The 16,375-nt window shown below is 40.8% G+C and overlaps 1 protein-coding gene across 3 annotated transcripts in view; it reads left to right on the forward strand.

The window, feature by feature from the left end:
• The window catches only part of Ntm (neurotrimin), a 953,915-nt gene that overhangs the window by 760,836 nt on the left and 176,704 nt on the right, over positions 1–16,375 (forward strand). For all 3 annotated transcript variants that reach the window (XM_010642108.3, XM_010642117.3, XM_010642130.3), the window contains one exon: positions 5,071–5,303. In XM_010642108.3, coding sequence (XP_010640410.1) covers positions 5,071–5,303 — 233 coding nt within the window. The remainder of the gene's footprint in view (positions 1–5,070; positions 5,304–16,375) is intronic.

Genomic DNA, 16,375 nt, shown 5'->3' on the forward strand with positions numbered 1-16,375 from the left:
TTAAACTTTTTTTTTTTTTTTTTTTTGCTATTTTTCTGTTTATGAAGCAATATGTGTAATAAAGCCACCATTAAACAAGACATAAAAGACAGAGGTGACTGCATTTGCACAGCTTTAAAACAATAGATGCAGCTGTAGAATATTACAGGTGTGATGGCTTTCTCTGCGCTAAGTTCCGGTGCCTGGGTGAGCATGTGCTCATGTGGTTGGTGCTTCTCTTGACTGATGACACATGGGACTCTTCATTATGGAAGTGAATGCTCTGACACTTGATGAAATTGGGGCACCCTCAAAACCCATGCTCAACTAGAAAGGTCTGTTCTCTGTAAGAAGCACTCCTTCCAAGAAAAATAGCAGGGTGGGGACTGACACTGATACACTAAAAAGGGCCCTGAGACTCAGCACAGATATGACAAATGCATATCCTCCCCAGGCTTTGTGTCTTTCTCTGGATTTGGCCACAATGCTGAATAGACAAGGCTGTGGACTGTCCATTGGGGCTTCAGAGAGTGTAAACATCATTTAAAAAAAACAAAAAACAAAAAACACCAAAAGCTGATAGCCACTGCCTGGAGAGCTGGAGTTTGGAAGAAGTTAGAGGTCAGGCATTGAAGCTAGAGGACAGAGGCCATCACAGTGGACACAGTTTGGGGCTTCAAGGGCCTTACACAGAATTCTTGGGTTCTGAGAGGTTGTTCTGTGTTTTGCAAGAGTCATGTTGGGTAGGGAGGGTGAAGGGGAAGGTTAGCATCATAGGAAAAGGTAAGAGACTTGCAGTACTTGCTTTGGTCCCTTTTCCCCTATACCCTTTTCCTGTCTCTCTTCCTAGCCTGTGACTATTTTTCTGATGTCTGATAAAGTGGCCATCTCCAGCTTCGCTTACCTAGATTAGTCCTGGATAGATGAGTTTGAAACATTACTCACTCCTAGTTAACCATATATTAAATCACAACCCTAAAGAAGGCAAAATGACCTGGTATGTTTTAGGAGTAATTTAAAGAAATTAAAGAACTCTGTTAGGGGCATTGTCTAAAAAGAGGAAAGTTATTCATTGAATTTCCTACTCCCAAATCTCTACCTACTCCCCACCAACCAAAGCATTTGGTCTGGCTAGGAGAACAATTATGCTCATTTTTCCTTATCTCCTTTTTAACCTGGAAGAAATATCTCCTCTGCATTGTTGTGGAGAAGGGATAAATGAGACAGATAGATGGGGGCAGGTATGAGAAGGTGACAGGAGCTGGTTGCCGAGTTACCTTTGTGATCCATCTCTGCAGATGCCAGTGTTAATTCCATGGGGACTCAGCAAGACTGATATCCAGCACTGACAGTTTGGACATCTAAACATGACCTTGGATGTGCCCAAAACCGCAGCTGAGGCTATGCCAACTTTTCAGTGTAGTATATCACAGAGGCTGAGTAACCATGCTGGAAATTGGCTGCATTTAGAACATTCCTGTATCTGCAGAGGGGGCTTTTTGGCCCTGTAATGTGATCCGGCATGGTGAGAAGACTTCCGTCTCAGTCAGTTTTCAATAATTAGGCTCACAGGGTAGCCAAGGACAGTTCTCCTGAATTCCTCTTGAGGTCATGAAATGCCTGTGCATTTCATGATCCCATTTCATGGGATCAGCAATCATCTACATAGTATGGATTTTGTGGTTCTCTGTTTTCTGCCCCCTGGACATTTAACTGGTGTTTGGTTGGACTTCAGCTGCTTTGAGCAAGAAATAGCTAGAATTCTGCTTCTGACTTCCTGGGACATATTGGCTAACAGGATAGTTCTCTCCTATAAAGCAGTGGGGCAGTTTTTCCAACAAGTGTTATTTCCCAGTGCCCATTCACTCTGCTGCTCTCATCTCACCACGTACCAGATATCTAAGTCAGTGGTTCTCAAAGTGTAGTCCCCAGACCACTACCAGCAGCAGCAGCAGCCCTAGGGATTATGTCACAAATGCAGCTTCTCGAGCTCCACTCCAGAACCACTGAATCATAAACCTTGATAGTGGCTCAGCAGTTCCTGAATCTTCAGATTGTCCAGGTGATTTGCAGTCACACTGACTGAGGTCCATTTATGCAAGTAGGTATTCTTTTTTGAGACCCTGTGGGACAGCAAAGGCAAAGCTTTTAGAGCTTTCAAAAATAACAAACAGCCTATGGAGGCACATGTGGCATAGATTCACCACCACCACTATGGGACATTCAAGGACACTAAATTTGGAAAGCAAAACAAAGCAAAACTTCGGGAGATTCTGGTTCTGCCGTTTAATATCTGTCTGATTATAGTCACCGTAGATGTTTCTTAGTCTTGGCTGATCTCAGTGATGAGTACAACCAGATTTTGGACATGCTAAAACTGCATGTAAGAAGCTTACATTCCACCTAGAATATAGCAATATGTGTTCAACAAGCACTGGCCATCAGTCTCAATGTCACCACTGCCCTGACTGGATCCAAGCAAAATCAGGGTAGTGACTGCCCTCAGGGAAATTAACAAATAGTGTCCCAGGTTTCTTAATCTTTTTCCAGCAAGCTGCAGTGTGTTGTCCTTCTTGATAGATTTCAAACTAAGCTGGTTCCAAAGCCCTGTTTCAGCCCAAGGTGAACAACACTGGCTCTGTAAAGAACCCGGGGAATGAACATTGGTGTCTGGAGCTTCTGTGGACTACACTCCTCTCTGGCTGGTTCACTCTTAGACTACATTCTGGATTTCATCAGCAAGGTCAAAAAGAAGGCATGCAGTACACTTTAGACCAGCCTAATCTTTGTATGCATTTGAGTTACCTGAAGATCTTGTTAGAATGCAGATTCTTAGTCATTATCTCTGGAGGTCCTATGATTCTCACAAGTTCCCAGGTGCTCTCCATAGTGCCCTTGGCCCACCACACCACACTTTTGCATAACAGGGTGCTGTCCCTGTGCCTTTCAAGTGCTCATATGCAGGCACTCCACCTCAACAGAAGTGCTACTCGGAGAATGACTTGGGAGCTATCAACATGGGAACTCTGTGGGTTTAAAATGCAGAATCTCAGGCCCTACCTCCGACCTGCTGAATCAGAATCTGCACTGCAGCAAGCTCCCAAGCAGTTGAGAAGCATTCTGAGCTGACTGAATGACTGTATTTGCATAAGGACCTACGTTTGCTTTCATGCTCTACTGTCACCCTCTTGAAATGCTTGCTAATTCTTGCGCAAAAGTCTTTGCATTTTCACTTTGCATCATGCGCTAGGAGTCCTAGGCACACTATTCTACACAAGTATCTTTTAAAATTTAGTCTGTACATGACCCAATTAGTTTACTGTTACAAACTTGTGGTACTGCTAAGAATTTGTATTTCTAGTCTGCAAAGGTTCATCAAAGGGGTTAGAAACTATCTGTGATTCTAACATAAGGGGTCCTCACTCACTTTTAGGAATAGTCATCTGATCTTTCCCTAGTTAGGTCTTTGGGCACTTCCATACCTTCTAAGAGAATGGCACTGAAAAGCCTCTGGATCTCTCCTGCATTGTCAGAAAGTGTGACACTCAGCACAAAGCTTGCTGGCCACCAGAAAAACAGTGGTTTGTTGTTGTTGTTGTTGTTTTGGGTTTTTTGTAAGTAATTTCCCCACAGGGGCTCTGGGAAAAGCCTCCACATGCTCTTGAGTAGCTGTCCATTGGTGGAGTGACATCTGTTCAAGTAAAGCAGAATGAAGGCAGAGTACAGTATGTCTTACCTCGAGAGAGACTAGCTACAGAAGCCAGAAATAGCAGTGTAGTGGTACTCAGCAGAAGCTCACTATTTCATAGGTCTTTTTTATGGTCACAAATAATTTTGAGGATGCAATAGAAGCAAATATCCCTCCCCAGTGAAAAATTCACCTTTGGCTGAGGCATATTCAAGACTAGGATTGCAAGACGTAGATGAAAGATATGACTTGTACTCTTTCTTGTCCTTACCAGATCACCTGGACCTATACAGCCTCAGTCTTTGAAATAGCAGATAAGGGAGGGCACTTGCCTCACAGACATTACAAGAATCAAATAAGACAGAATTAATGGACACCACAAAAGAATATATAAACTTGAGGCATCATTATACATGCCTTGCAAAATTGTTATTTTCAGCTTTATAGTTAGGATCAGGACACTGAGTCTGTAAATTTAGCCTAAAGCCATAGACATACTTGGTGTAGCAAGAGAGAAAAATTAATACAGACAGAAAAACATGAGGAGACTTGGCAAGAGATGCTGGGAAATTTCAAAGTATGAAAAAGAGAAGGAAGTTTCTATAATTTGAGGACTCCAGATGCAAAAATAAAAGAAAAAGAAATCTATTTTTATATGTGCAAACAGTTTTAAGAGTCTGGAAAATGCCTTTAGTCTAGCAATAATTGAACATTTCTGCCCCTGAGTATAATGAAGGTAAATAGCAATGGTGGCAGTCCATATTTAGTTTGAATTCAGAAGCCTTCTGTTGGAGTTTGCTATTCTAAGAAGAGTGGAATGATGGTTAGTAGTTAAAAGCTGGGTTTCTGAGATAGCACATGTTAACTGTGTGAATTGGAGAATTATTTAGTTTCCCTGTTCCTGAATCTTTTCCCAGCAGCACATATTCCCCAGAGTTGTAAGTATTGAACAACTTAGTATACTCAGAACACCCGGATGGTAATGCGAGGAATCATCACCATCTACATCACAGAAATCTTTGAACTTAGGGATGGCCAGTAGTGCTTTCTTGGGTGGGAGTCCAGCCATTCTGAGTGTTCGGGTCATCCTCAGGTTATGACTGAGATGCCTTGAAGAGATCCTTTACTTGCATGGTTTCAGAAGCCTTTATTACTTCTCAGGACCTATGAGCCTAAGGCAGCCAATGTTCTGAGGTGATAAACCCAAAACTCCTCTGCTGTTGAGCTCCAGAACATTCCACCCATGACAGGTTAAACAAAAAAATGCATGTGTATATACCAGGGGTGAAGAGGTAACCTAAGGCATGATAAAGAGACATCCTACCCTTTCTGGGAAGACTCCACTATGGTGGCCTCTGTTTTTTCTCTGGTCCTTTGACATATCTGTCTGACCCTACCTTCAGGTGCACGATCGACAACCGGGTCACACGGGTAGCCTGGCTCAACCGCAGCACCATCCTCTATGCTGGGAATGATAAGTGGTGCCTGGATCCTCGCGTGGTCCTCCTCAGCAACACCCAAACCCAGTACAGCATCGAGATCCAGAATGTGGACGTGTACGACGAGGGCCCATACACCTGCTCTGTGCAGACAGACAACCACCCAAAGACCTCCAGGGTCCACCTCATTGTACAAGGTGGGTAGGGCTTGCTGGGAGGTCTTGTGGGGCCCAGGGCAGCAGCCTGTATTAATGACTCTTTCTATGACTGTTGGCATAGACGAGTTCTGTTTCTTTTGTTTAGTGAGGACACCTTTCTGGTTGTCACTTTGCAATTTACACATAGAAGCTGAATTCCAGTAATTTGCCCATTGAGTAGGATTTGGTTTTTTCTTCCTTGTTTGTTTTATTCCAATAATGTATTTTCTTGTTTTCCTTGGCTATTTTCTCCCCTAAGCATTTTTAAAATGTCTGTCCAGCTCTGAGCTATCTTTATTTTAACAGCAACATCTTAATTTTTTTTTTAATACTGGGTGTACACCATGTCCTAGGGCTGCCTTCAAAGAAAGCAGAGCCAAGCAGGATGCTCACAGAGGTCACCTCAAGTGTGTCCTTCCCAGCCCCACTGTTGTTTCCAGTTTGTTTGCTCTGTCTGGTCTGTCCTCTTCCAGCCTTGGGTTTTCAGTTCCATGTCTCTGTTTTAAAAACTGTGTCAAACTCTGTTTCATTTGTACTTCAGCTCCCTCCCCATTCTGCACTTTGGTGACCTTGTGTATCTTCTTGGTTTTCTATTATGCCTTTGTTGGTTTTATATATGTGTGTATACTTCTCTGGGATCTGCTCTCTGTTTCTTAGAAGTTGGGCCTGGTGTTTGCTTCTTCCCACCATGTGAAGTTGTCTTGAGGCATTCGGGCAGTACCTAACATGTGGATGTGCTTCTCGTTACTAAAAGCTTGAAGCCTTCCTGGGTGGCTTTCCAGCTATGAGACATTGATCAAGTTATCATAATACTTCTGGCTCTCTTTCTGTAAAATAGGATCAATGCTAGGAGCTGGATGAGGATTGTATTTGACCTATGAAACATACGAATTACTTAGTGGAAGGCCACAGAAGGGCATTTTACATGTTAAGTATTATTCTACTGTGTGCTCTTTCAACATTGTTATTTTAAAAAACTTTTTAAAAGCCTTGTATGGTAGATTTGATAGTTGTTTTGCTCTCAGATGCTAAAGTCATAGAGCCATGACATGCCAGCTGCTCTGTTGCAGTGTCTTACCCAACTTCATTCCAAGTTCACTCATCCAGAGGAAGGACAGGTACGGGGCAATGAGGTTTTCTTCTGGAGTTATCGGCAGCCAACTGTCCCAGTCAGCATGCTTGAGAAAGGGTGATCCATAGCCAGGGGTGTTTGGCTAGAGAAAAATGGGGAAGGGGTATGGCTTCAGAAGAAGAATTCAATGAGCTGGAAGAACTCAATGAGCTGCTAGCTGTGAGAAGGGAAAAGAAAATAAATCTTACGGCACAGATGAAAATAGTGGAAAACAAGCTAGAATGAGCAGTAACAAGAACAGGACAAGGAAGAGTAAGTGGAGAATCAGGACCAGTTTAGGTAGAGACTAAGCCCAGGGACCTTAGAAACCATCATGCTAGGGCAGAGAATAGTTATAACAAGTTCCCATTGTTTCTTACCTTTTCACCAGAGGAAATGTTGATGTTTTGTTTCTTTGATTAGTTCTATAAAGAATAGTTTTCAAATTGCTGCATGCAAGTGGCATTTTAAAGTAAAATTTAACAGAAGATATCCAAGTGTATTACAAATACCAGAGGAGGTATTACTATGTGAGCTCTTTATTTCAGTGTGTCTATGTTTCTAATAGAAAATGCATTTTTATCATAGATAGACAAAATAAAAGTTTAAGGATAACTATTGTATAAGTGAGGCTTGGTGAATGCTCCACTGGCTGCTTTGAGAACATCCACACCAGACAGCACTTTTGACATCAATTCCTAGGGAAGAATATTCGCAATGATGATGAAAGACTAAGAACTGTGGCCAGATATTTGCTTTAGGAAGCGGAAGCTTTATGGGAATGGAGAATGGAAGGAATTATGAAAAATGTAGAAGCCTCTTGAAACAAGAAACCTTGTTTTTGTCATTTTTTTATTTTCTTAAATCGTCCTGTGTACACCTACACATACCATCCCTAAACACTTGGTAGAGTGCCTTAAACAAATTAAATATTTAATAAATGCTTACTGAAGCAAATGGCTGGAATTATAGTGCAAGGAACTTGCATCATCTGCAAGAGAGAAGGTTGAGCATTACCTGAGAGAAGGGGTGTTGGGCAGAGGTGAGGTGATACAGTCCATATTCATCCCCACCAACGTCCAAACTAATGGAAAATGTCTAATTCACAGCTAGGTGTTTACATCTGTGGCTTGGTGAGGTGCCCTCTTAACATGACACACCATCTTGAGTATTGGAATCTCATCTTGGGCTAATTTTCGAATGCTGATGGGTGTATTGATCTGGAAACAAGCTGGATTAAAAAAGGCATTGGTCTTGTACACTGAATCATCCCAAGCTAATCCGCTGTCAATATGGCTGGACCAAGTATTACTGACACTTTAATGAATAGAAGACCATAGCTTTTTCAGAGTCAACCTGTTCACACTCTTCAAAGCAATCACACAAATTAAATAGAGCCGACTCCTCTGTTTCTGTTTTGGAAAGAGGATATGCTACCATCTAGGATTAAAAAAAAGAAATATATTTATCTTGGGATCATTTATTATACCAAAAAGAAGCCCAAATTCCCCCTATCAGGAGCTGACTGTCTGAATTTTTTGCTTTTCAACTCTGAAGAGAGAGGATGGCTGAATTGCAATCAGACACACTACATTTTCAAGGATATGATCATCAAAAAACAGAAGAGTAAAAAGAGCAGCAACAAAGAATTCACCTGATATTCTGCCTATGTGTATGTGTATTTATTTGTATGTAGTAGGCATTATATATAAATAGACCCACACAGAAGGTAGTAGCATCTTTCTACCTAAGTTCTAGGATGATATCTACAATTCTGACTATCAAATATCCCATCTACTCCATTGGCTTTTTATTCTAAATTCTCTTTCTTCATGGTTGTGATGATGGCTGTGTTTAGTTCTTTCAGACAGAAATGGCACCATCTTTGCATTATTCCTTCCTACATTCCAACATACAGTAAATAACCACTCAGTGCAACCCTGGTCACTAGTCCGCTGGCCAAGCACTTAGCACATAATAATGAGAAAAAGAGTCGCCTGTGAAAAGTTTATTGACTTTTATGTGGAGATGGACTTATAGCCAGATCAGCCTCTCTCCCAAGAATTTATCTTCCAGATATATAGATGCCATGGCTAAATCTCTACTCCAAATTCTCCTGGAAACATCTGAAATGTGGGTCCTATTACCCTCTGTTATCTGATTAGAATTTGAAAGCATGCAGAAATAACCTGTGCACAAATGAGACTTGTGCATTTATGCCTCACCCCAAATCCTTGGTGTTGATGAGCTTTGACCTGGGAGCTCAGGCACCTGTGGGAGGGATCTTCAGCTGTCAGAACCGTCTTCCCGTCCAAGGTGAACTTCAATCAGAGAAAGCTTTATTGGACAATGCTATAAGTGGTTACTAGCATAGAAAAGCACTTGATGTTAAATCTGGAATGGTTCCTAGGACCTGAAGGCCAAATATGTGATAGAAAAGATAATGGATTTTTGGAAAGAGAATAGATATTAAAACAACAACAACAACAAAAAGTTCATTTTTTTTTTTTATATATATTACAAAACTTTTTTTTGTGGTTCCAGGGATTGAACTCAGGACCTTGTGCTTTTGAGGCAGGTGCAGTGCCACTGAGCTAAATCCCTGGCCAACATTTCTTTCTTTTGAACAAGGGAATTCCTTTCTCAGCTAGGACAGAGAAGGTCTGAAGACATAGGTGAAGGAAACAGGCAGTGCTTTGGACTGGTTAAATATGAAAGCAGAGGAGAGGAATCCATCAGAACTCTGCGATTTTTACTGTGGAGTGCTGGGTGAGGCCAACACTTGCTCACTTAAAGCATCACATAATAAAACCAGTTCCTTGGTGGTGAATGAGTTTGGAAGGTGGGACAACTTGACTATGAGATGCCTTGAATACACCATTCACAATATGAAAAAATAAGAAATACTGCTCAAGGATTTGCGTTTCCAGTCAGGCAGCCAGAACATTATGTTTAAAGATAGAGTGAGGGAGATCTATCTAAGATTTATTAAAATGTGGATGTAATGGTTTCCATCCCTCTGACCTTACAGTTTTGCACTTTATGTGTATAATTAATAAGTGGCTGTTTCTGGAGTCTAGCTGAATATTTTAGACCTTTTGCCCTCTTGATTTTGCTGCCAAACCAACCTTTTGGTACTGGTGAGATGTCTCCCCCCCCCCCCCCGCCGCCGCATTGTTCCCTTGGATGAAGCCAGAGTTTGGAAAATATACAATGGATAAAACTTTCAGTGGTGCTAAATTGTTTGCTCAATTAGGGGCAGTTTGGGAAGATATCTCTAAAGCCCTGTGAGCATTGGTGTAGCTAAAGCATGTTGCACTTCTCTGTAGAACATTAGGAAAACCCCCTTATCCAAGCATGGAAAACTGACTTCTCAGCCTTGACCTGTGTACCTGTGGGACTTTAATCTCACTTAGAGACACTTTGCATGAAAGAAAGCAGTAGAATATAGACCGTATAAAAACAGAGATATTAGTGTAATAATAATAAAAAAGCTTTGGCCTCTTTATCAGTTTCCAGGCCCTATCTACGCCTCTCCTTTGTCACCAGTGCATCTAATCACCCCCTCCCTTTTGTTTGGTGAAAATGAGTTTTCCTATTTCTTCCTAGGCAGAATTAATCTGAAAATCCCTGCTATTGTTTGATAGTTAATTACCTGCCTTTGGAGTTAAGCAGCTCTGAAGCTCAGGTGAAAGGGGGGAAAAACACCAATGTCTATGGAATTGTGTCCCAGTGAGAGAAAAGAGCCAGGCCATTGATGTCTGTTGCCTGTATTATTGGAATTCTATGGCTCAAGGGACTAGGCTGAAGAGCCATCCAGCCCCAGGCCGTGACTTGCAAACAATAGAGATTTAGCCGTATCAGTCTTTCATTTACCTTTTATTATCTCCCTATTCCTAACCTTCTCCTTTTACCTGCCTGATACATATAATTGTGTTGCTTTCCAGCCTTGAATAATTAGTGACCTTGTCAAGTTCAACTCATTATTATGATTAAGAGAACAGGAACAATAACTTTTAATTTGTAGATACCAGTGCATCATAGAACCCCTCCAAACCCGAGCAAAAGGAGATTTGAAATGTAAAATATCAAAGGGAATAATGTGATTTAATCCTCATTTTGAAGGTAAAGGTTCCTGCCTCTTCAGACACATCACTCTGAAGGTATTCTCTCCTCCTGCCAGTACAAGGTACCTGGAGAGCTGAGAAGAGTTCTGCACCTACAAATTCCATCGAAGCTACATCTATCTGAGTCATAGTGGAGGAGGACAAGATCACCATCTAATTTCCAATAGATAGCAGTCACCTTTTGTCTTTGGTCTCTAGATCACAAAGCCCTGCTTTGACAGACAGTGGGGAACACTTGCCACTCCAAACTTCTTCACAATGTTCTCTCATGTTCCTGCCCTAATTCAAGAAACAGATGAAAATGCACATCCTATCTGGCCATAGGACTCTACAGCTGAATTCTGTAGAACTTTATCAAGTAGCAAAATTAAATTCCACTACGAATTTGAGGTGCTCCTCAAAACACACTGCAGTATGGCAAGAAAGTAGGGCATTTTATCTATAATTAATTTATGAAATCTAAATGGCATACAATTGAGGCAACTCAGTTCTACCTGGTGAGTGCTTATGCTTCTTGAAGCAGCTACCAACCATGGAAGACCATGTGTCAGAAAGGCTAGGGCATTGCTGATATTTCAGTAGAACCACCTGAAACAACATCCATCTGCTGAGTCAAGTAAGGTAGTGTGTGAGCCTAAAGTGACCTCAGCAAAATGCTGTAATCGAAGTCATGCCGCTTTAGTTAATGGCATTTTCTATGTCTTCAGCTACGACTAAGAGAGGACATCTCTTGCTATCTAAGTGGTTTGGAAAACTTGGCATCTGCCTCCTGGTGCCTCTCTGGTCAGAATAGCAGATAGCAATAATAGGTTCCTCTGGCCAAGCCCTTCCTGCTACTTTATGTCTCAAACTAAGCAGAGAGATCAGGAGAGCTCTATTGCTTCTCAGCATTTATAGCAGCGAGCAGCTGTCCTCCAGGTAAGCCATTAGAGCTCCCCCAGGAAATTCTATAAGTAGCCACCAAATTCTTATCCCTTAGGTGGTTTCCCCCAGGGAATCGGAGCTCCCTCTGAGTGATCTCAGATGCTAACACTTGAGAAGGGAAAGGAGGGACTCTGATTTCTTCTAGATCTTGATTCCATCTGCAGCTTCCAGCTGAGAAAGTTTGTCACTTCTTTTAAGGAAAGCACAAACTTGAGATTCTAAATGTTAGCATTTTCAAGATGCATTCTGGTTGCCTCCCATTTCTACATCAGTGATGCGGATCTTTCCACGCTGAACTTGAAGCAAGTATTCTTAATTAGGGTTGCATGAGATCTCTTGATGGCTCTGTGAGCAACCACGATAGATCATGTTAATCCTAGATTATGTTCCATCAGACCCTTCTTACAACGTCCCTAAAGGTATTCACAAGCCACTCTGCAGAGTGACTACATGAGGACATCAGAAGCAGCACCACTGATCTCAGTGCTGTAACTGTTACAAGAAGATGCTTAGGTACACAAAAGACTAAAAGATTCAGGCTATTGTTCTCTTCTGTGGAAAGTTAAAATCCTTATCTTCTCAGGGTCTTTGTAGATATTAGTCCAGAAGGCTCTCAGTCTATCTGTTGTTGAACTGAGGATTGTTGACTGACTTCTTTCAATTTCATTCATCAGTATTTTGAAGCCTGGTGCTATGAGCACAAAGATCCAGAGTTCTTACCTGGTAGAATAGAAGACACCACAATACTTGTAAACAACTGGCTTATATGTAACAGGGATTAGGATGTTTATGTGTATGAATGCAATGGAAACACTGAAAAGGAGCAATTGAATTGAGGTGCAAGATCAGACAGAGCTACAAGGTTACATTTCACAAAGTTCTTCAATTCTGAGCAGGGACTTATGGAATGAGGTGGCATCACAGGCAGGAACAATAGTATGTGCAATGCTTGACAATCTGACAAGATGACAGGAATGAGGGGGATGTTAAAGTAGTCCCGGAGGAGTGGCTCAGGCTTGAAGTCACTGTACATGTGGCCAGAAAGGCTACCTCTCTGCTTTGGATAGAGGCATGGTTTTGTTTGATATTTAGCTATCCCTGCTTGTATACTCACAGAAATTGTATATTAAATTATCTGAGTAATGACAAATATCCAAACAGTCTATCAATGGAATAGAGCATGCTAAACATTGGGGTTAGTAAACCTTGAACAGAAGGAGGAAGACTTGGTAAAAAAGAACATATCAAATCTGCAGTGTTTCTATGTCCCTGATTCTATGTCCCTGATACATAGAACATAGACTAAGATACAAAGGCAAAGATAGCCAAAGGCTTTTCTACCACCACCAGTTGTTGAAAGCATTATCCGTTTGTTTACAGTTGCAGTAATAATGATTCTTTTGAATAAAGTAGTTGAGTGTTTACTTGGGCTTTAGTAAATCTAGTGCATGCTTTTGGTTTTTGCTGTGCCATCATTCTAGCCATAGCATAGAGTGAGAGGATACTGCTAGGAGCAAATTACAGCTGCTGCAAGGGCTTCCCCCTTGCAGTCCCTAGCAGCCACTTTTCCTCTGATCCTAGAGCTCATATGCAAAAAAGGAAAAGACCCCATGTTTCAGGAGGACTTAGACTGTAAGGTGTCACCACTTAGAGTGTGCCTGGAGTCTTATATATCTGCCAAATGTTCTCTGTGGTAAATTAGCATCTAATGTCAGCGGGACACTTGCCACTGGCTACCAGAGTTTGGTTTAGTGGTGCAGTGCTTCAGGAGTTGTGGGAGCCCTGTATTTTTCCTTTAATAATCTTCATTTCATGTTATTTGAGAAAGAATTTATTGATTTAAATTTAGGACAGTTTAATTTGGTGGCATGTTTTCTTTATGTCTCAATTACATATTCATGTCTTTGTGGTAAACTCAGCTGGTGGGGGATTAAGAATTCAAAATAGAGGATTTTCTCTTGGCAAATAGTGCTTTCTCCTGTGATTAATTGGGAGTCTGCACAATGAAACCGGTGTTGGCTCTGTTGGGGATTGAATAGCTTAGGAGAAAGAAGTAGATTTCAGGATTTAGGAGTTTGGGGTTTCAGTCTGAATTTTGATAATTACCTATAAAAATGATCTATTTATTTAAAGTATTTCCAGTGATACATACTTTACGAAAATGTTTCTATGTATTTCATAATCTGATTTGGGGGAAAGGTGCCTAATGTAGATGGGAGGAAGCAAAGCATGATTGCATATCAACATCGTTCCATTTTGTAATCAGGTACTAGTGACTAAGGTTGCTAGTTCCTACTTCCATTTGTCCTAATCTGGCTCCATCAAGGGTCCACTGATTTGTTCCAGTAGTGCATACACTTTTGCTGCTGTTGCAGGTCCTTGTTCCTAAGAGCTTGCCTGGACTACACACTGTGTTCCTGTTCCTGTCACCTCCTCCAGTGCAGCTTGTTTCTAGGCTCTGACCCAGTACTGTTCTTCAGCCCTGTCACGACCATCCCTTTTTTTTCCTCACCATTCAGTGTGGGCGTCTTTTATGGTAGTCTTGAAATTCTAAAACTCAGGCTTAAGAAAGGGAACACTTGTACTGGTGTTGTATCTTATCTGAGAGTGTGGGGTGGCCAAGACCTTTCTTCCTATATGGAGAAAAGAAGATCAGAAAATTTGATTACTTTCCTCTTTCACAGATACACAGACTACCCTGTATCAAGTGCAGAATTAAGGTTGGAACAAATATGAAGATGAATGAGACTAGTCCCCATGACCATGATGTAATAGTGGGGTGAGGGCAACAATTAAAAAGTGAAGGAGATGTTGCTGGGATGCAGCCATTTGTGGGAATGCTGAAGTTGAGAGAGAGGTGCCTTCCACATCTTGGGAACTGAACTTCACTGTCCCACAAGGTAAAACAAATAGAAGTCTTCTGAAATGCAAGTTCTTGTGTTTCAGATCATCGCTGTTCAAATGAAGATAAAGCAACTCAACTGCCCATGCCCACTCTGCCCTCCTTATCATTTGTTTTGTATTGTAGCCAGGGTAATCTTTTCAAGCATCATGGCACCTCTAGGACCTGTCCTTACCCCCAAACAACCAATTCCTTACCAAAGAATTGATAAGCCCAAGGCATGGTGGACAACTTCACCCTGATTCATGCCACAGCCTTGCCCCAATGTTTTAAATTTTATTTATTTATTTTAGAGCAACTATCTTTTTTTCTTTTCTTTATTGGTACAATTTAGATATACAGTACAGTTACATTCATCGCTGGAATCTTGTACCTTTACATGACATATCATGTCTGTTATTTTTCCCCAATCCCCTGGTCTCTCTTCAGCCCTCCTCCCTTCCCTATTTACAAAGATGTTCTTTCCATTTTTTTCCTTTTCCCTTATGTTTCTTTTTCCCTTCTTACCTTTCACCTACCCTCTCACTTCCCCTGAACCTTTAGACCTTTTTTCCTATTACACAACATCAATTATACATTTTGATCCTTATTTACACTTTGAGTTTATCACACCGGAGAAACTCTTTGGTATTTACATATGTGTGTCCTATTAATTTCACTTAAATGTATGTCCTCAATGTGCATCCACTTAGCCTTAAGTGTCTCTAATTTCTTGTTCTTTATGGGTGAGTGGTACTCCCTGTTATTTAAAAAAATCACATCTCCTTTATCTAGTCTCTAGTTGATGGGCAATTAAGCTCCTTCCAAGTTGTACCTATTACAAACTGTGTCGCTATAAACATGGGTGAGTATATATCACTGTGGTATGATTCTTTTAATTCTTTTGGGAAGGTACCCAGCAAGGGAATAGCTGGATCAAATGGGACTTCTAATCCTAGTTGTTTAAGGCACACACATATTGATTTCTGCAGTGGTTGCACCAGTCTGCACTCTTACCAACAGTGAAGAAGGGTTGCTTTCTCCTCACAATTCTACAAACATCTATTATTGGTTAATTTCTTGATAGCAGCCATTCTGGGGTGAGGTGAGATCTCAGGGTTGTTTTACCAATGTTGAATGAAGAAGATATAAAAATTCTAAACACTCCAATTACAATCAGTGAAATTGCAAACATAATTTAAAACTTACCAGTAAAAAAAGCTCAGGTTCTGATGGCGTCACAGCTAAATTCTACAAAACATTTAGATAAGAACTATTGCCACTAGTTTTGAAATGATTCAATGAAATTGAAAGGGAAACAATATTTCCAAATTCATTGCTAGAGGCAAATGTTACTTTGATTCCAAAACCAGGGAAAGACCCAACCAAAAAAGAGAACTTCAGGCCAAACTCCCTAATTAACATAGATGCAAAAATTCCTCAATAAGATACTAGCAAATAGAATATAGAGGGTCATCAAAAATATCATCCACCCTGACCAAGTCAGGTTTATCCCAGGGATAAAAGGATGGTTCAACATATATAAATTAATAAATGTAATACACTATATTAGCAGAGTCAAAGACAAAAACCATATGATCATCTCAATAGATGCAGAAAAAGCATTTAACAAAATTTAACACCCACTCATGATAAAACCCTGCAGAACGTTGGAATAGATGGTCTTCATTTCAACTTGATAATGTCTATCTACAAAAAACCAAGAGCCGACATCACACTAAATGGTCAAAAACTGAAAACCTTCACAGTAAAATCAGGAACAAGACAAGGATGTCCACTATCACCACTCCTATTCAATATAGTTTTAAAAACATTAGCCACAGCATTTAGACAAGAGAAAGAAATAAAAGCAATAAAGATAGGAAAGGAAGAAGTGAAACTGTCATTATTTACTGACAGTATGATACTATACATAGAAGACCCAAAAAACTCCACCAAAAGACTTCTAGACTTAATTGGCAGATTCAGTAGCATAACTGGATACAAGGTAAACACACAAAAATCAATA

The sequence above is a fragment of the Fukomys damarensis genome, unplaced genomic scaffold (genome assembly GCF_012274545.1).
Source record: "Fukomys damarensis isolate Sample0158 unplaced genomic scaffold, DMR_v1.0_HiC HiC_scaffold_16, whole genome shotgun sequence".
Taxonomy (NCBI): Eukaryota; Metazoa; Chordata; class Mammalia; order Rodentia; family Bathyergidae; genus Fukomys; species Fukomys damarensis.